The sequence below is a fragment of the Osmerus mordax genome, chromosome 20, assembly GCF_038355195.1.
Source record: "Osmerus mordax isolate fOsmMor3 chromosome 20, fOsmMor3.pri, whole genome shotgun sequence".
In the NCBI taxonomy this organism is placed as follows: Eukaryota; Metazoa; Chordata; class Actinopteri; order Osmeriformes; family Osmeridae; genus Osmerus; species Osmerus mordax.
In genome coordinates, this window is record NC_090069.1 from 256,407 (window position 1) to 275,870 (window position 19,464).

The 19,464-nt window shown below is 44.5% G+C and overlaps 4 protein-coding genes across 6 annotated transcripts; 1 reads left to right on the forward strand and 3 right to left on the reverse strand.

Annotated features, from left to right (window-relative positions):
* Positions 1–1,692: 1,692 nt before the first annotated feature.
* p2rx4a (purinergic receptor P2X, ligand-gated ion channel, 4a) lies at positions 1,693–7,118 on the reverse strand. Of its 3 annotated transcripts, none has more exons than XM_067257933.1 (12): positions 6,756–7,118; positions 6,531–6,678; positions 6,018–6,089; positions 5,574–5,640; positions 5,308–5,404; positions 5,121–5,201; positions 4,227–4,368; positions 3,543–3,679; positions 3,076–3,169; positions 2,747–2,812; positions 2,050–2,145; positions 1,693–1,863 (listed from the first exon to the last, which is right to left on the reverse strand). In XM_067257933.1, the coding sequence occupies exons 1-12, from the start codon at positions 6,896–6,898 to the stop codon at positions 1,843–1,845; spliced, it is 1,164 nt and encodes a 387-aa protein (XP_067114034.1). In that variant the 5' UTR covers positions 6,899–7,118; the 3' UTR covers positions 1,693–1,842. The 3 variants fall into 3 exon arrangements, with proteins under 3 accessions (XP_067114034.1, XP_067114032.1, XP_067114035.1); XM_067257931.1 differs by having other exon boundaries at positions 5,574–5,646; XM_067257934.1 differs by lacking the exon at positions 2,747–2,812.
* A 355-nt stretch (positions 7,119–7,473) lies between these two features.
* Positions 7,474–14,376, reverse strand: gstt1b (glutathione S-transferase theta 1b). The gene is made up of 5 exons (XM_067257935.1): positions 14,175–14,376; positions 13,641–13,728; positions 10,005–10,155; positions 9,591–9,767; positions 7,474–8,434 (listed from the first exon to the last, which is right to left on the reverse strand). Exons 1-5 carry the CDS (start codon positions 14,284–14,286, stop codon positions 8,237–8,239), a joined length of 726 nt encoding a protein of 241 aa, XP_067114036.1. The 5' UTR covers positions 14,287–14,376; the 3' UTR covers positions 7,474–8,236.
* Positions 14,377–15,625: 1,249 nt separating this feature from the next.
* On the forward strand, positions 15,626–17,074 carry LOC136964051 (apoptosis-associated speck-like protein containing a CARD). Its single transcript, XM_067257936.1, has 3 exons — positions 15,626–15,723; positions 15,870–16,137; positions 16,646–17,074. Exons 2-3 carry the CDS (start codon positions 15,879–15,881, stop codon positions 16,960–16,962), a joined length of 576 nt encoding a protein of 191 aa, XP_067114037.1. The 5' UTR covers positions 15,626–15,723; positions 15,870–15,878; the 3' UTR covers positions 16,963–17,074.
* A 273-nt stretch (positions 17,075–17,347) lies between these two features.
* Positions 17,348–19,121, reverse strand: ddt (D-dopachrome tautomerase). The gene is made up of 3 exons (XM_067257937.1): positions 18,915–19,121; positions 18,500–18,675; positions 17,348–17,485 (listed from the first exon to the last, which is right to left on the reverse strand). The coding sequence occupies exons 1-3, from the start codon at positions 19,020–19,022 to the stop codon at positions 17,413–17,415; spliced, it is 357 nt and encodes a 118-aa protein (XP_067114038.1). The 5' UTR covers positions 19,023–19,121; the 3' UTR covers positions 17,348–17,412.
* Between the last annotated feature and the right edge of the window lie 343 nt (positions 19,122–19,464).

A 19,464-nucleotide genomic window follows, 5' to 3' on the forward strand; every position in this document is an offset into this window, starting at 1 on the left:
ACCAGTGCAGAGACGGTTTCTACAACTCAGACAGCATATGCTTACCCTGCAACTGCAGTGGACACTCCCTCCCCCAGGGGGCGCCACCTCGCTGCCAGCCAGAGGCCGGCTACTGCCTTAGCTGTGGTGACAACACCGCGGGCCGACACTGCGAGCACTGTGCTGAGGGCTACGAGGGGAACACCATCACCAACAGCTGCACCCCTGCAGGTGAGCGTACCTGGAAGGGCGATGGTGGGGGTTGGGCGGGGGGCAGAGCTGTAGGGTAAGAGGAAGCACTAGAAAGGAGTTTCTAAATATTTTGACTTTATTTTTTACTGAAGCTCTGCTACTAAAGACTAAGTGTGATGTTCCTATAATCTAACTTTATTGAACCTGTTTTCCCATCTGACCTAGCCTCTCCTGCCCTTGGAAATAGCCCCCCAGGCCCTCCAGCCCAGGGACCGGGTGACCCTGTGGTGCCAGGCCCCCCAGCCCCCCCGGGTGACCCTGTGGTGCCAGGCCCCCCAGCCCCCCCGGGTGACCCTGTGGTGCCAGGCCCCCCAGCCCCCCCGGGTGACCCTGTGGTGCCAGGACCGTCCAGACCTATAACAGAGGCCTCCCTGTCTGGGCCTCTGGAGCCCAGCGCCCCTGTTCTGCTCACAAACACCACAACAGGGGCATCCTGGCCGCAGCTCAGCGTTGTTGAGGTAGCCGTCTGCGTGGTAGCTGTCGTCGTGGTAGCGGTACTGGTGGGCGTGGTGTTCTCCAACCGGAGGTTCTGCAGACGCCGTCTGAGCGACGCGCTCTGGACGGTCCATCTGAACGGGGACCTTGTCCGCATCAGCAGCTTCCATGACGGCGACCCCGGGAACGACGCCTGTGGCCTGCTGGAGGGCAGCGATGTTACGACCCAGGGGCAGCGAGGTCATGACCCAGAGGCAGCGAGGTCATGACCCAGGGGCAGCGAGGTCATGACCCAGGGGCAGCGAGGTCATGACCCAGGGGCAGCGAGGTCACGACTCAGGGGCAGCGAGGTCACGACCCAGGTGCAGCGAGGTCACGACCCAGGGGCAGCAAGGTCACGACCCAGGGGCAGCGAGGTCACGACCCAGAGGCAGCGAGGTCACGACTCAGGGGCAGCGAGGTCACGACCCAGGGGCAGCGAGGTCACGACCCAGGGGCAGCGAGGTCACGACCCAGGGGCAGCGAGGTCACAACCCAGGGGCAGCTGTCCACCAGCAGCTCCGGCAGCATATAAGCGTCTGTATGAATGAGTTTGTCTTAAGAATGCAGGTGTCATTGTAAAGATCTAATAGTTAATGGACTTGGTGTCATACAACTGAAGAATTTTATTTTTCCTTCCGATGTTAAAACACACAGGTTTCAAATTACATTGATTGAACATCAATGATAGTTTTTCAGTGACTGGGGTTTTTGGTTGTAAATTTTCCTGAAATCTAAAGTGTTCAAATCATACAGCCAAACCACCACCAACCTTCCTGATAATGGCATGAATGATATCAATAACAGCAGTGATCATGTTCACTGAAGGCTCTGCTGTTTACTACAGGTGCTGCTGTACCTGTACAGGCTCAATATGTTTATAGTAAATAAAGTTAATGGATGCTTTCAGGAGGTTTGTAGTGAGGAGGTAGAGGGGCCGAAAGTCTCAAGACCCCTGATGGGGTAAAAACATTACCAATATTTGTTACTGTCCAGATTTTGCCTCCAGGCATTTATTTCACTCAAACATTTGAGACAAAGCCAAAAAAATATACATGTCTGTTTACAGTTGAATAAATCCATTATTCTGAAGAGAAATGTTCAGGATGTGTTGCAGTAACCAGCCTCAGCAGGGACTCATGGCGTTCCATCTGGAAGCTGCAAGAGGAAGCATGTGTTAACATCAATGAGACACCTGCAGAAAGACCTGTGACAACTCTAACTTGTTGAAACTGATGATCTGAGAGCCATTTATATAATTATTGTAAATTATTTCAAACAAATCTGTAAAACTGAAATGTGAAATTTTGCTAAAATCTGTCTCTTAAAAATTCAATTACTCACCAATTCAAAGTCATCTACATATGAATATTTATTTTCCTTGTAGAGATTCCGTTTCGTCATACATGTCAGGACGATCAAGTCACAAACCACAGTTACCTGAGAAAGAGAGGGAGGGAGAGAGATCAAACCAGTTACCTGAGAGAGAGGGAGAGATCAAGACACCTTAGTGACACCAAGAGCCTGTTCCATAAAGCGATTTTATGAAAAGACTCAATTTCAGTTGATTCTGCTCAAAGCAAATTCAACATGGTTCAAACTCAGTCACTATGGCAACACATGCTGAAAAACTAACCTTGTTTGGGACAGTGCTGTCAGGGATGTTTCACACAGCTGTGAACATGGTTTTTACAATGGTGGATCAATTTGATCGATGTTCGACCCTTCGGTCTACTTAAGAACAGAATGCAAATATCTTGACTACATGAATCTGACTTGAATGAGTCTGATTGCGTGAACTAGAATAGGCTTCCATCGAACCGCTTTAGCCCCAACTGATCTGGGTTAGGGTTACTGGCTCTCCCCCCGCTTTAGCCCCAACTGAAGTTAGGTTTGGACTTTAATCCCCACTTTTCTCAGCGCGCTTTATGGATCCGACCCCTGATTATTACAGAACCAAAACAAAAAGATGTGAATTAAGGGGAACGTTATATGTGTTTATTATCCTAGAGGAGATGACACTGGGGCAAGCCTCACTCACCAAGCCCAGAAGTGCCAGGCCAGCGCCGATGTTCAGCAGTGTTGGAATGATGTTGAATTTCCCAGCCTGAAGCAGGAGCAGTTACCAAATTTTAAGAAATAACATGTAGACCTGTAGTTTACTGACCTAGTAACCCTAACATGTAGACCTGTAGTTTACTGACCTAGTAACCCTAACACATGTAGACCTGTAGTTTACTGACCTACTAACCCTAACATGTAGACCTGTAGTTTACTGGCAATTCTGAAGGCAGCATTGGGAACCAATGGGAGAAGAAAAACATCAAACACCCTCATCTGACCAAACACCATCACATCAAACACCCTCACCTGACCAAACACCATCACATCAAAGCGGATTCCAAATCCTTTGATTAGTGTTCTTGTCTCCTTGTTATTATTAGTCTTGTAGTACTTTGCAAATCTGTGGGAAAAGCAAGATTTGAATGCTGACTAAACAGGTGACCTTCTGTACTTTCTGCTGTGGGCAGGTGAACAGATACGATTGTGTGTGCAGATATTGAGGGACTGCATTATTGCATCATTTGTTTTTCGCTTGACAGCGCTTCAGCAAGCTAGGAGTGCTGCTGATCTAGGCTACAAAGCACAGCAAATGATTTCGTGAAGACACTAATACTAACAACAACAACAACAAATTAATTCAGCATACGCTTTAATCCAAATCCCTACCACTGTGAAGGGGGTGGATTTGAACCCAATACTTCTTAATCTGCTGTCAGTTGTATACTAGTATGTGGTTAGGGTTAGGCTCAGCCTGTAAACACGTCTCTCCGTACCTGAAGTTGTATCCAGGTGCCACATTGTTCTCTGGGTCCTTGTTGTCCAGACGACGGAAGGTGTACTTGGGCACGCACCAGCTCGCTGGCAAGTCCAGATCACAGAACCAGCTGATCTGCACTCCCATGATGCCCCCCTGAGGACACAGCAGGGGCAGTTACAGCAGGGCAGGGGCAGTCACAGCAGGGCAGGGGCAGTCACAGCAGGGGCAGTCACAGCAGGGGCAGTCACATCAGGGACAGGGGCAGTCACATCAGGGGCAGGGGCAGTCACAGCAGGGGCAGTCACAGCAGGGGCAGTCACAGCAGGGACAGGGGCAGTCACATCAGGGGCAGGGGCAGTCACAGCAGGGGCAGTCACAGCAGGGTGGTGGGAAACAGGCAAACTGTCCTTGATGGTTGGATGCTATTTTGGTGTTTTGCACCGTTTGCACAGTCAAGCTGAGTGCTTCAACAAAGCAAACCAAAGTAACCACACCTGAGGTAGTACATGTGATCATGGTCCACACCTGAGGTAGTACATGTGATCATGGTCCACACCTGAGGTAGTACATGTGATCATGGTCCACACCTGAGGTAGTACATGTGATCATGGTCCACACCTGAGGTAGTACATGTGATCATGGTCCACACCTGAGGTAGTACATATGATCATGGTGGACGTGGTGGGGAGCATCTGCTTACGTGAACAGCCATGGTCTGGAAGTCCTCCCCAGCCTCCGTGGTCATGTCTCTGAGCCGGAAGATGGGGCAGTCTGGGTCTGTGACTCGGTTGAACACACATTGCTGCAGGTAGGTCTTGTTCACGTGTGGCAAGATATTCCTTCTGCCAGTCAAACAAGGACAGGAGACAACTCAGAGGATGTGTTCAGACTCAGAATCAAATTACACCGTTGTTTTTCACTTCTACACTATCTAAGATCACGGCAGTTTTCATCATAGTCTGCACTCTCTGTGGATACTTGGTTTGTCCATCATCCATCACCTCATGTCATCATCCATCACCACTGTCCTTGTTACCCAGACGGTGGTACCAGCTTCTGGGCATGTCTAGATCACATGGCCAGCGGATGCCATCTCTGACACACTGCTATAGCCAGCCATGCCAATGTGAAGCTAGTAGCTCGATGGAGCAGGTGGGATACTGATCCTGGTGTATGCTGTGAGTGAGATTAAACACTTCAACTCAGCTGCATCTGCACCCCATGATCCCACACTCAGTAAACACAGGCTTCACACTGGTGACAGGCCAGCTGGAAGCCAGATTTTGAGAGTAAGTGGTTTCATCAATGCCCTCTCAAAGAACATGCACTGACTCCTATGCAGGTTATAGTCCAGGAAGACTAGACCTCACACCTTGAGTTTGACATTTTACGAGCACTCAAAGTAGATGACATACAAAGCATCCGGAATCTACAGAAAACCCAGGTCTGAGTGCCAGTACTGTAGTTAAAGGGTTAGTAGAGTACTGTAGTAAAAGAAGTGTTAATGAGAGTAAGAAGTTTTTGACATGAATCCTGAGTGCACCATCATGTATCCAGCTCAAACCAAGTAACTGTAGCTTGATATTGAACTCACTTATTGAAGTTGAACATGGGATAGCGGATGCTGTTCTTAATGAGCACGGTGAAGTTCTCAGCACCTGCCAGCATTGGAGGGCTGAGGGAACAACCAGGGTTGGAAACAAATTAGAACTTAATTACACCAACTTAACCTTTGGAACAGAGAATATAAACCCTCACTCTGGGAGAATATAAACCCTCACTCTGGCGGCTGCAGGTCCAACTCCAGAGGGCACCAGGCCAGAACCTCGCAGGTCCTAGCCACACTAGAGAAGTTCACACACCTCCCTGTCTGGACACCTGAGACAGGCGTTTCTTTACATGATTAATAACAAACAGCAACATATCTAACAGTAACAATACAATCTCCAACAATATCTCCCCAAATAACATGTTAAGAGTCAACCATAAATGCTCTGCTCATAAACCTATTTCCTAAACATGGACTGATGGTGGATGAGGTTTTTACCGTCTCCTCTGGTGTTGCTGAGACCAGCCTTGCAGTCTGAGTCGGTGACGCAGTCAAACCCAACATTCTGCAGCTCAACAGAGGGCAAAATATCAGAAACATTTAATGCATATAGAAATTACAGCAGAAGAGGACAATACTGCAGTGCAGCAACAGCATCAACTACAATATCACATAATACAGTAGAAACATTTCTTACGTGCAACATCAAACAATGTTGTGGGTCTCTTACTAGAACTATATTTAAGTGAACTGAAACTATAAATGGCACTGTAGGATGGAATGTGGAAATGAATGTTCACTTTCAGGTACTGCATGGAGGTTTTCACAATGGATTTGCACTTGTGTTATGCCTGCGCAAAATCAGCGCAAAAACCTGACATCTCTATTATATTAGTCATTATTGTTAATCAGTGGTGCTTGCTGTTAATTATTCAACCTTACCTCTGGACAGTGAGACTGAGTTTGATTCAAAGTCATGATCAGGTTGGTGAGCACAAAGAAGGAACTTTCTTCCTGCAATGAAACACCAAACCAAAAAACTGAAACGCTCTGCTACTGGTAACCTGTAAGAGATTAATCACAAGACCATTACTCTCCCTGTTAATGCATTTATGATATGGGTAGTGCAGGTGAATAGAGAATACTTTTTAGTTAAACATGTCGCTCTATATGTTTTCAGTTTGTGATTTGCAGTAGGAGGGATGGCGGGTTACCTAGCTGCATAGGGAATGGCCCACAGCTTGCCATACACTGAAACCCAGCATCCTACAGGGGAGGCTACATATAAAGAACTGGCCCAAAACAGTGATACACGCAATGAAACACGCGGTGAAAGGACCAGCATTGAGATCGGGGGTTATCATAGAGACCGTACAGACCAGGCCTGTACCTCATCTTCTACCCAGGATCTACCCATCCTACCCATCTTCTAGGATCTACCCATCCTGCTGGTACCTGCGGCGGAATGATGTAGTCCGCCACGTCCCAGACACGCAGTCCCAGATCAGACGTGTTGGTCACGGCTACCCCCTTCACCTTGGTCGTGACAGAGCTCAGGACGCCGTCGGTATCCTGGTATCCTTTCTTGAGAACGCAGACATACCTGCACAGGTGTCGAGCATAAGTTCATTCGAAATAAAACATCAGCCTTTAACTGATTCTGGGGAGCGGTAGACATACCCGATCACGTATCCCAGTACCAGAGCTTGAATAATTCTATTGAGGGTCCCAACTTTGGTACTCCTGATGACGAGAATTTGCGGAGTTGAATACTCAAAAAAACAGCGACAAACGGACGCGCAAAATCCTTTGTTCGTTGTCATATTTGCGTCCTAAATGGGCTGTAGTTTTGTTTTGAGAGCTCTCCGCGGTGGCTGTCTCCCGCTGGTCACGCTGTTGACACTAATTAACCTGTTGCATTTTATTCACTTCCTTCCGACACCTTCCTTCTTCCGCATATGCTGGTCAGCGCTTTATCATGAACTCATTAGTAAGTAGGGGCCATAGTAGTTCTAGATACTAGAACTCATTCTTAGACTACATACTGTTTGTCAGAAGTAAATTGACGATTGACCACTAATTATTATTAATGTAGACTACACCTAAGTTACCTGTAGGTGGCAGCAGGACGAAAGAAAGTTATCAAAGGGCAACTATCCAGTTACCGAACTACCCAGTTCAGCTTTGTGCAAGCGTCCCTTTATAATACAATCTACTCCACTAAAGTTGTACACCCTCTCTGAATCCCTTGGCCAAGTGTTTCTATCAAGCTTTTTTATTATATTACAAAAATGTAAATTAAAACCTGCATTTATGATTCACTAAGAATGGGATTGCGTACGGTTTCTCTTGAATGTTTACGATTACTTGTCTTTTAACGTAAATAACACAACAGGAAAGCAAGAAAGGAACTTTATTGAGGTTACCAACAAAACACTGATACAGTCCTAGATCAAAATACAAAAGACAGTTTTTATCTAGCAGAATGGAGAATGGCATGAATTGCCAACATGTTCAAATTTCACCTATCTGACTCTACCGTAAGGATTTCAACAAAATTTTTGACCTAAGGTTGCATTTTACCCTTAGCAAATCCCTTTATCTCCCATGAGAAAACATCATTTCCTGCCAACATGTCACATGACCCGTCCCACAATCCTGACCAACCACAACCCTCAGCAATCGACAGCTGGGAGTGATGAACCCAACAGGGAGGGTCATGTGACCAGGCCATTCAGAGGCTAGGGATAGGGGACAGGGAGGGTCATGTGACCAGGCCATTCAGAGGCTAGGGATAGGGGACAGAAAGCTCGAAGATTAGCAAGTGAATGGTTTACAGTTTACTCTAAATAAAATAAAAATCAAGTTTTTTTTTTTCTTATAATGGATTATGGTTGTTTTATACTGTATAAAATGCATATGTTGTTATGTATCTGTATGCATATGTTGTTATGTATCTGTATGCATATGTTGTTATGTATCTGTATGCATATGTTGTTATGTATCTGTATGCTAGCTGTATGTTCTATCCCAGGGGTTCCCAATCCTGGTCCTCGGGCCTCCCTGCCCTGCATTGTTTAGATGTTTCCCTGCTGGAAACACACCTGATTCAAATGAATGGTCGGCTTGGATAACGACCCGGATTGGGATACCATAATCCTTCAGAAAAATAATCTGAGGATTTTGGGTCTGAAGCCCTGCATCTTGCTGGCGTCCAACTTCTTGATCATGTCCTGGGCAGCTAGGATGTCTTGGTGGGCCTCATCAAACAGCTCTGCCCCGACCTCCTCTCTCACTCGGTCTCGCCATGCTTTCAGCCTCGCACGCCCCTCAAACACATCCACCCCGGCGCCTACAGGCTGGAGACACAGGATCTGTGATTTACATTTCATGAAACGTTCCTATCCCACCAATCACAGCGGAAGAATGACCGGCCGTTGATAAATGTGGTGGCCGAATAATCGTAATTTGCATATCGTGACCCTACATATTCTCAGTTTAGAGGCCTTGCCCCCAGAGTTTACAACATGGAGATGCAAAATAATTCCAGGAAGAGAAACTTCTCTGACATCAAAATAGAACATTGCAAGTACAACTGAACCAGTCTCTCTCCATGAAAAGATCCCTGCGGCCCCAAAAACTCCTCTGGTGTCTTCTGCTGGTCAGAATGAGTTGTCTAATAACAGTTCACCCTGAGTTACTGTGCTACACCTCAAGTCCATGCTGACTCAACAAGTTGCATACTTAAGTTAAGACTTAAGGGTCCAAGATTATAAATGCTGGGCTTTGCGTGGAAATGACCAAACGCCACGTTTTCTGACGTAAATTTGTTTTATAAATAATAATCTGCTACATAACACATTATCTGCTAAAGTAACACCGTATCTGCTAAATGAACACACTGTACCCAGAGATCTCACCTGCATCACCTCCACACTGTACCCAGAGATCTCACCTGCATCACCTCCACACTGTACCCAGAGATCTCACCTGCATCACCTCCACACTGTACCCAGAGATCTCACCTGCATCCCCTCCACACTGTGCCCAGAGATCTCACCTGCATCACCTCCACACTGTGCCCAGAGATCTCACCTGCATCACCTCCACACTGTGCCCAGAGATCTCACCTGCATCACCTCCACACTGTGCCCAGAGATCTCACCTGCATCCCCTCCACACTGTACCCAGATATCTCACCTGCATCACCTCCACACTGTGCCCAGAGATCTCACCTGCATCACCTCCACACTGTACCCAGAGATCTCACCTGCATCACCTCCACACTGTACCCAGAGATCTCACCTGCATCACCTCCACATTGTACCCATAGATCTCACCTGCATCCCCTCCACACTGTGCCCAGAGATCTCACCTGCATCACCTCCACACTGTGCCCAGAGATCTCACCTGCATCACCTCCACACTGTACCCATAGATCTCACCTGCATCACCTCCACACTGTGCCCAGAGATCTCACCTGCATCACCTCCACACTGTACCCATAGATCTCACCTGCATCACCTCCACTACGGCCACCAGGTCCGCCAGAGAGAGCTGCTCCCCCGCTATGAAAGGCCTGTCCTGAAGGAACTTCTCTTCGATGAGCGTGAGCGAGCTGTTCAAGTCCTCCAGAGCTGCGTCCATCTTCTCCTTAGGGACCTCCACACCCATTATCTTTGGAATCATGAGCTACAACACAGCAGAAGATATTTACATGAAGATGCATCATTTTCATTTAGAAAAATAATGTGTGGAAAGGGCCCTGCTATCATTCAGTTTTAGATGTAAAACACACTAGTGATCTCTGACTTCCAGGTAGCAGCAAAGCGCACACACAGAAGGATGACATCCCAAAGCAGAACCACATAATTAAAACATTTCCTTTTATTCTCAGATAGACAGAACTGGCTGTGATTATTGCCTCACCTTCACCCAAAATATCTTGGAGCCATGCATTCGGATGGCCATGTGTTGCCAGGACAAGTACTCGTTTACACGCGCGCGTTTCTGCAGGTCGGAGGGATACCAATGCTCTGGCGTCCCGAACTTCTCAGCCAGGTACATCATGATGGCAATGCTGCAGATGTTAGCAAGAAGCATTCCACCATTACATTACCGTTACCACAAAGAGACATGATAACTATCAACCATCCCGTTTCTGTTTTGTTTTATCCTTGTTTCTGTCGTCAGTCAGAAGCTCGTTTAGTTACATTTAGTCATTTAGCAGACGCTCTTATCCAGAGCGACTTACAGTAAGTACAGGGACATTCCCCCGAGGCAAGTAGGGTGAAGTGCCTTGCCCAAGGACACAAAGTCAGTTTGCATGACCGGGAATCGAACTGGCAACCTTTGGATTACTAGCCCGATTCCCTCACCGCTCAGCCACCTGACTCCCAGTTGCCTTGATCTGAGCAGAGGAACCCTTTATCTGATGTTGCTTCACTTTAATTATATAAGAAAGTCATGGTGCACAGCCTTGAGCAGGAAAACTGGAGACTAGCTCAGTTTACTGTGGTTACTTTGTTACTGTGGTTACTGTGGTTACTGTTAGAAATATTTCTATGTGCGTGTTATGCAAGCTAAAAGAATACTGTTGTACAACATATCTTAGAGTGCAGAAAGAAGGAACCTCCCAAATGAAGTTAAACATGCTGACCATTACTTAAACAGGCTGACCATTACTTAAACAGGCTGACCGTTACCTTTACTCAGCATGTAAAGATTTTTCACTTAGCAAGTAAGCTAAACAGATGTCAAACTCCATAATGTGTTGGAGCCAGGGTCAAACTCAATATTGTAACTGAAGATGTAGTTTTCCGATCCATGACGCACACCACACGCACACACATGCGCGCGTGAACTTTAAGATAAAAGGAGACTGACAGTTCCTCAGACTTCAGACTTTGTATCACCATAGAATTGTCTCCTTGCTGAATGCCGCAAGTAATAAACTGCCTTGACTCTGTGTACTGCTTGTGCCTCCGCAGCGTGACCCCCACACGGTAGGGGTCCGTGTGACACACTTTGCAAAAGGCGTGGGAATTGTCGATGCGGCTTGGAGATAAGAAATAAAATTACTACCATATTTAGTTTTTTTTTTGCGGTAAAACCACCTGAGACTTTTAATGCCATTTCTACCACTGATTCTTGATTCAAATTTCCCCGTCTAATCAGAATCAGAATTGCCATTGCCGTATTCGCCATGAAAGTTTGCACAGACAAGGAATTTACTTTGGCAGGAGAGCCTACCTAGGCAGCCATTTTCGGCGCCAACTAGAAAGTTACAGCATAACATGAGGAGAGAGGAGGAGAGAAAAAGGCAACACCCAGACAATGCTCCTAGAGGAGTACAGTGTGGGAACAGACAAAAACCTCAGCACATAAGCACAACAACATTTACATTTACAAAAAACATGTGACTTGCAAAGGGGAGTGGGGGGGGGTAGACAAGCAGCATCTGGACCTGCAGCCATGGTAGGCGCTGGACACAGACCCGCCAGCTACTATTCTAATTCTCCTTTCTACCTGCGCAGATATCAACAGCGCAACTGGGTTGTAGGTTGCCAGGTTGAGGTCACAAATGGGTTGAAAATTTTACGATATGTATTATGTGAGTAGCATGCGTTTCATACAAGATCTGGCAACTGGACAACCTTGGAATAGTATATTGATGTGTTTATTCATATAACGAGGTTTGGCCCATACAAATTACGGGAAGTTTCAAGAGAGAACTAGAGAGGGTACAATTTCTGGGGAAATTGTAGGGTGTGCTTGCTTGCGTCGGTTGCACAGGGGTCCGTTTTCGAATGCCATTTTTACAACTGATATATCTGTATATTTTATATTAAAATGCATACTTATTATTTATAAAGATTACATAGATTTAAAAGCATTTTTTTGTGCTGCTCATTTACAACTGAAAATACGAGGGAAGTGTAGAATTAAATATGATGTCTTCTCATTTCCCCTGCAAGAGGCAGCCTCATAGCTGAATCAACGAATACATTTGGCAGACCGGTGTAAAAATGGACCTAATCTCTATGATCTAAACGTCCTTTTAAGTTTTCCCTTCTCGTGATATTTTCAGGCATTTAGCCTACTCATATTGCATTCATTCATTAATAAAGAACCCCCTTTGAAGATTATTCTACGACGTTACCGGCGGTAGAAGATGGAATCGCGATTCAAACAGTACCATCTGCTAACTGAAAATATGCCCCCAAAAACGTAAATAAGCTTGACATTTATTTAGTGGAAAATCGCTCATTCATAAAAAGCTCACTGGTAGCGATCATTGTCAGTAACAACGCAAAATGTGATATAGCCCTGTGTGGAGAAGCTGCCCCGGTAAATTGTACTACTACGGTACAGTACTAGACTACTGCTGTGTTCGTCTTGGTAGCGATTGCGTTGGTTGAATTCGATTTAACGTTCCGTTGTACGGTTTAGGCTGAAAGTAATTATTTTCATGAACAGATTGACAAAGTTTAGGCTGTGGCAATGAAGTTCAGGTTAGTAGTCAGATAGTTTCACCTATTGAAAGACTTTTGATTTAAGTAAGGGGAGTGCCGAACATGTCCTGTCGCCGTTTGACTTCCTAAACAGCTGTGTAGATGTTTTTGTAGTGTGTCTCGCGTAGGCTACAGCGTTGCAGTGAGCAACACTGGTTTGAAACCACAGGGAATTATAATTTCACCAACAAATCGTTTACTTGTAATGTAATGTCATAATAAATCCTACAACGAAAATGTATTTGTGAGGAATGTTTATTTTAACGATTGAAAACAGATGCATCATAGACCACTGTAGTATGTGTTGCCCGGGCAACAGAGGCTAATGTCATGCTAATGCTTCAGTGATAGTAGACTACCGTTTCCGAAAGTAGATGTGGGCCTACTTCCTTAACAATATCAGCTAATATTGTACATTACACATCACAATTGTGTTTCACATCACAAAGTAAAATGAGTAAATAGTTATCACCCTGGCCTCTTTGCTTGTGGAGTTTCTGCAGCTGCCTTGCAGTAAAGCTATAGTTAGCCTAGCTATCCCCCAAGTTAACAGACGCGAAACGAATGTTCTGCTACAGGTAGTCACTCGTGTTTTCGTGATGTTAGTGACGTAGTGACGTTAGTAACGTCAGTGACTGTGGCTAGCAAATTAGCCACCGTTAGCTTCAGTTTTCGCCACAAAAACTTAACTTGAGCCTAAACCATGCAACGGAACGTAAATCCCAATAGAAGCAACTCAATCGCTACCAAGACGAAACTTTTGACACCTAGGTTGTCTATGTACGCCAAATATTGACTGAGTTTTAGGGGGGCAAAAATAATAATAAAAATAATAATAATATATATGTGAGAGAACAAAGGTTGTGCCCTTGCCGAAGGCAAAGCACACCCAAATAACAAAACGGGAAGGGGGCGGGAGATGGGTGTGAAATAGGGGAGACTCCGGGGGAAAACGGGAGTGTTGACAGGTAGGCTATGGTTACTGTGTTCATGTGGACATTCTCACCTTTCAGACTAACTCAGGTTACTGTGTTCATGTGGACATTCTCACCTCTCAGCCAAGCAGAAGTCTCCGTCTCGTATAGCAGGGGCTTTCCGAATCATGTTGATCTTCCCAAAGTCTTCTCCATACTGCTCCCCTGAAGTGGAGAGGACCAGAAATGGTGACTGTTCTGTTATAGCCTACTTCTATAATAATGTTCTGTTATAGCCTACTTCTATAATAATGATTATATTATATCCTACTTCTATAATAATATTATGTATGTAATAATGTTAATGTAATCATCAAGTAGGCATCTATAATAATGCCTACTTGATGATTCTTGGAACTTGGGAGTGGCCACTAGTCTACGATAGGCTGTGTTTACTTGCCTGTAATGTGACATGGGCTACCGTCAGGATGATTTGTCAGTCTAATATAAAGGCGACATTTAACATTTCAACCAGTATTGCTAAGACTATAAAAAAGTAAGTAAATTAGCGTAGCCTACGTCTAACACAGCTTGTTCTTCTATTGTGCGAAGGTTATAACAACAAAAACTGTGAAAACTAACTGAAATGGTCCTGAAATATATCAGCATACCTTCCATCAGCGAAACCTTTTTAAAATCAAAAGGAATGTTGTTCTTTTTTGCAAAAATATAGACCGAACGGCAGGGTTGTGAGAAAAGGTCCAAATAAACTTCTAACGCCATTCTGGTTTTGGACTTCTATTCACCAGTAGAATCTATGGATGTTGCGCTCGAAGGCGTGCTCACGAAGCGGTATCGACCTTTCGAAGCAATGGGTACAGATAAAAATCACACAATAGGTGTGTTCGACTTCATGCAGCCGGCTGACTTGAAGCAGCCAATGGCATTCACTGCTTCAAGTCAGCCAGCTGCAGCCAGCTGTCGGCGCCACCGGCGCTGCATGAAGTCGAACACACCTAGTGTCGTGCTACAGTCTAATAGGATCCGAAACAAATGGTGTTTTATTCAAACGCTTCAGAAATCAAAGACATCAGAAATCATTAATATTCGTAGGTTAGAGGGGTGACATATTTACGGACGCTATATACATTCAGAGCCAGAGATGGCTATAGATAGATTGCCAGAGCTAGATAGACAGAGATAGGTACAGATGTGAGATGTGAGAGAGTAGGTGTACACAATACATATTTCTCTAGTTTTGCCAGCATTCAAATAGCCATCCCTTTCCCGGTTGCAAAAGCATGTTCCAAAACCTTCGCCGCGAGTCTACATTATCAAATAATAATGTATTCATTAAGCATATTCCACAAAAACGTGTTCAGAGATTTCGATCTCTCAATCTTACACTGAGGGGCAGCGCTCTTACAACTCAACCTATCTTAAAATGTGAATAATGCTATCAGAACCTAAAAAAATGTTTTATGAGAAAACAGCATTGGAGCTGGAGACACCAACCAACTTAACAAACTTGTTAAGAAGGCCGGCTCCATCTTAGGCTGCAAACTGGACAGTCTGGAAAAGGTGGTGGAGAGGACACTGAAGAAACTATTATCCATATTGGATAATCTGGACCACCCTCTCCACCACCTACTGCAGGAACCACCCTCTCCACCACCTACTGCAGGAACCACCCTCTCCACCACCTACTGCAGGAACCACCCTCTCCACCACCTACTGCAGGAACCACCCTCTCCACCATAGGTGGAGATACCATAGGTCATTTTTTGTCATTTACCTTGTACCAAAAGCGACATAATAATAGTGCATTTAGTACATAGCAGGAAATCAAGGATCAGAAGTAAATTAACAGTATTTCGGTGGTCAGTCAAGGAACTGTCTGTATTTATCAGGCAGCACAGTGCAGAATAATCACATCTCAGGCACGGTGCAACAATAAAACTATCTCAACTACAATAGCAGTCTAGTAGCCTACATAGTACAGTGCAGCAAATGTCTTTAGAAACATCTAACTATTTAGTGGTTGCAGTCGAGACAGTGATAGGCTACTACACAACATACTACATGCAGAAAAAGACAAGAGGTAATCTCTCCTCTCTTCCTCACACACACGCGCAGACAGTGGACTTCCTGATGGGCTGTAACGACTCACAGAAAGTGAAAGCATTGGTGGTGTGTCGCCTAAAGACGTTGTAGGCTACGGTAAAAAATACTTGTAAAAATGTTTAGTTCTTTCAGTTGTATTCAATCGCATTGTTCTAAATACGTTTACACTAACTAAAATATACCCAGTAGACTACACAATGAACATTCAACTATTGATGACAGCCGTTTTATGTTTTGTTTAGAACTCAACAATGGCCAGTGTGAAACTGCTGAATATCTTGGACGAGTTAACCTCAGATAATCTGAAAACATTTAAGTGGCATCTGAAAAATGGTATTGACGGATTTCCCGCCATCCCAGTGAGCCAGCTAGAAACCGCCGACAGGACAGACGTGGTGGATAAAATGGAGCAGCACTACAAACCTGAGGGGTCGGTACAAATCACCCTTCTCATCCTGGAGAGGATGAAACAAATCAATCTTGCTGAGGAGCTTCGAAAGGCTTATGGAGGTAACATTACAATTACGGAAATGCTGACGGATCAGTCTTCCCTTTAGTCACTTTTCCTTTTCTGTCCTTGTAGCTCATGTGGTTTCTTAACTTGTAAGCAACACTGTGAGTGTGAAAAAAGTTATGTAACTACACATATTTGATGGTTAAAATGATTTATTTCCTGACTAGTGTGGGAGTAAACAGCACCACCCCAACTAATGTTGCTCAAGTTTCGATTCTGCCGCCATTACTAATTTGATGTATTTAGATACTTCAGTGAAATATATAATATAAAATATAAAACGAGTGTAAATTCAGTGAATATATCATTTTCGTAGTTTACATAAACACAAAATAACACAACAATGGTTCGTTATGAACCTTTGGGTCATGTGACCCGAAGGCAGCACAAGGGTTAAATATTAAAAGTTATCCTTCCACAACTTCCACCCCTACCCCTAACCCCCCTTCCCTGCCTACCTATATGTTTCTCTGTGGTGATGCCTACATGTATGTTTCTCTGTAGTGACCCTAGCTGCAGCCCCTGCCCTGAACCCAGGCCCCCCTCCACAGCCCTTTGGACGGGATTTCCTGAAGACACACAAAGCAGCGCTGGAGACCAGGATCAACAGCCTGGCACCCCTTCTGAGGGGTCTGGAGAGCAAGCAGATCCTGAATGAGGAGGAGAGAGAGGACATCGAAAGCCAATCCACCTCAACCAAAAAGAACCAGGCTCTCCTCACCAATATCTCAAGGAAGGGAAACAAAGCCCAGGATGAGTTCTACCAGGTTCTAAAAACATCCGACCCTTACCTGGTAGAAGATCTGGAGAAGACATCCTAGGAGGGAACATGAGCTTCTGAATACCGAGATTATGGTTGAAAGGTTATGGTTGAAAGGTTCATTTGTACAACAGATTAATCGGATTCCAATAAACCACATCCTTCTTATTGTCAAAGAACTGTTGTTTTATGTACCTGTACTTCACACATGACCAGTATCATCCCTTCAAACTCTGCATTTCATTTATAACAATTCCTCAATTCATACATATTGAACAAATATACAAAATATATTAAGTTGTTTCATCCCAAAAATAAACAACGTTAAGCTACATCAAATGATCAACAATAAATTTGATGGTTAAATGATCTAGATCAAAAATCTAACACACTTGCCATGGTTCATGTGACAACTAATTGATCAAATCTCTTACTGACAAAACAAGTTGATTTAGTAATTTAATTCAGTTCAGTTTCCTTCCCACTGACACTGCTGAAGCTGTTGCAACTTCTACAGGAAGCTCATCACGGTTCCTTTCTTTCCAACTTGATGAGGCTCCAACGCATAGAACCTGATCACAACCCTGGAGGAAGGAAGTGTACATTTTACCATTCTGAGTGAGACAATAATAGTGAGACAATAATTCCCCTTGTAAAAGAGTGTGGCAGGCTGCAGGCAGGGTCAGGGTAAACAGGCAAGGGTAAATGGTAAGGAATATATAGGGCCATATAGAATATCTATAAGAACATCTATAAGTCATTTTAATTCACTGTGAAGCCCTTTTGGTTGTGCTTAATGAGCTGCTACACATACAGATCTAAAACGTGCCCAATTAAGTTTCTCTATCAGGACATGCCGGGTAATCTTCCCATGATTCTCTGAGCATGCCCCTGGGTAGGAACACTCAGACTGGGTAATCTTCCCATGATTCTCTGAGCATGCCCCTGGGTAGGAACACTCAGACTGGGTAATCTTCCCATGATTCTCTGAGCATGCCCCTGGGTAGGAACACCCAGACTGGGTAATCTTCCCATGATTCTCTGAGCATGCCCCTGGGTAGGAACACTCAGACTGGGTAATCTTCCCATGATTCTCTGAGCATGCCCCTGGGTAGGTAACAACCCACACCCTTCTTAGGAAAATCATCTGTTGGTGAACCAAGTTTGTTAGAAGACTACTATTACAGTTGCAGAGGGGTGGAAAACTCCCCAAAAGTAACAACTTTAACTACTATCAACATGGATGCGACAGGACAAAGACCTAAATAATGGGTTTATTTTGAAAACTTAGCGAGAATGAAATTATTGCTGTAGGGGAGTGATGCTGTAATTTGGCAAATCACAGATTTCATACTCAACAAGGGAGCATTTGCTCAATATACAGAATACACACATAGCTGTACACTCAGCATTCATTTGACTTGACTTTGATTTTATTGCATAGTTTAGTGCATAGTTCTAAGTTAGAAACACATCTGACAGAGAGAACTACATCATTATTAGCGAAAAAACTTTCAATGTAAAATGTTCATTTAATTAACATCCATACCCGTTTATGGAGAGTGCAACATAGGGACGATATAAGACAACGTACTAACCTGTCCTCTCCAAGTCCGAGTTCTCCCGTTAGGAACTGAAAGATTTTGGCGCTGTGGTCCTTGTTCTTCTCGGCCGTGTCTGTGACACCGATGGCAGACACGGACAGTACCACGCACGGGGAGCAAGATCCAGCAATGAGCATCGGCAGTCCAGGTTTCACCACCAACATCATTCTCTGAAAAACACAACACACTGCAGTTACAACCTCTGTCCAACAACACTCCGAAAACCTCAAGGTTGCAACTTTTATGCGGTGTATTTCTCTATTTAACTCGATTAACATTGTAGAGTGAAGACATTTTAAATGGGAAGACATGGCAAATAATACTTTTATATGTGTAAGGGGATGATAGCCAAGACTATTTTTAGACTGCTGTCAAGAGTAACAATCATTCCACCTGTAAAGATACTCACATCTTCCGGTTTTCCTAAAGCGGCAGCTGTCATTGAACATAGTTTCTTCAGGAAGTCCTCCGAGAACTTGCTCGCAGGTAAGTTGCTTTCTAAATCTATGAAGGGCATGGTTCTGGTCGGGTTTCAGAAGAGTGTCTGAAGGTAAGAACAGTGTGAAATCTGGAAAAGGTCAGCAAAACTAGCGGTTCTTACAATGCCCCGGAAAGCGATTGGAACCCTCGCATGCTCATTGGTGAACAGAGGAACGCCCATCCCTCTCGACCTCTGATTGGACAATCTTCATCACAGGCTTCTTAGCGTCGCTACGCTTGATGTCATCCAGGTTAATTCTTAAAGTTAGGTTAAAACAGGTTATGATTCTGTTCTTCAGAATAGGATTTTGAGTTTAAATCTACACATTGTGCGTATGAAATAATCATTTTAGGTGTATTTGATCAACGTTTGTAGACAACTAGTGTAGCACCCCTGTGACCATAGCACATCAGTAAGGCTAGGAATGTATCCAGTATCAATGCTTTAAATGGCCTTCACCCAGAATGACACTCTTCTA

Coding starts and splice junctions, on each gene's coding strand:
- p2rx4a (XM_067257931.1), bottom strand. CDS start 6,898: ATGACAACGAACAAAGGATTTTGCGCGTCCGTTTGTCGCTGTTTTTTT. Junction 4,369..5,120: donor CCCATGTTCAACTTCAATAA/GTGAGTTCAATA, acceptor TTTGACTGGCAG/AAGGAATATCTTGCCACACG. Junction 2,813..3,075: donor ATGTGATGGTGTTTGGTCAG/GTGAGGGTGTTT, acceptor CTCCTGCTTCAG/GCTGGGAAATTCAACATCAT.
- gstt1b (XM_067257935.1), bottom strand. CDS start 14,286: ATGGCGTTAGAAGTTTATTTGGACCTTTTCTCACAACCCTGCCGTTCG. Junction 13,729..14,174: donor AAAGGTTTCGCTGATGGAAG/GTATGCTGATAT, acceptor TCTCCACTTCAG/GGGAGCAGTATGGAGAAGAC. Junction 8,435..9,590: donor CCGTAGTGGAGGTGATGCAG/GTGAGATCTATG, acceptor CTGTGTCTCCAG/CCTGTAGGCGCCGGGGTGGA.
- LOC136964051 (XM_067257936.1), top strand. CDS start 15,879: ATGGCCAGTGTGAAACTGCTGAATATCTTGGACGAGTTAACCTCAGAT. Junction 16,138..16,645: donor GCTTCGAAAGGCTTATGGAG/GTAACATTACAA, acceptor GTTTCTCTGTAG/TGACCCTAGCTGCAGCCCCT.
- ddt (XM_067257937.1), bottom strand. CDS start 19,022: ATGCCCTTCATAGATTTAGAAAGCAACTTACCTGCGAGCAAGTTCTCG. Junction 18,676..18,914: donor CTTTAGGAAAACCGGAAGAT/GTGAGTATCTTT, acceptor TGTGTTTTTCAG/AGAATGATGTTGGTGGTGAA. Junction 17,486..18,499: donor CTCGGACTTGGAGAGGACAG/GTTAGTACGTTG, acceptor TCCTTCCTCCAG/GGTTGTGATCAGGTTCTATG.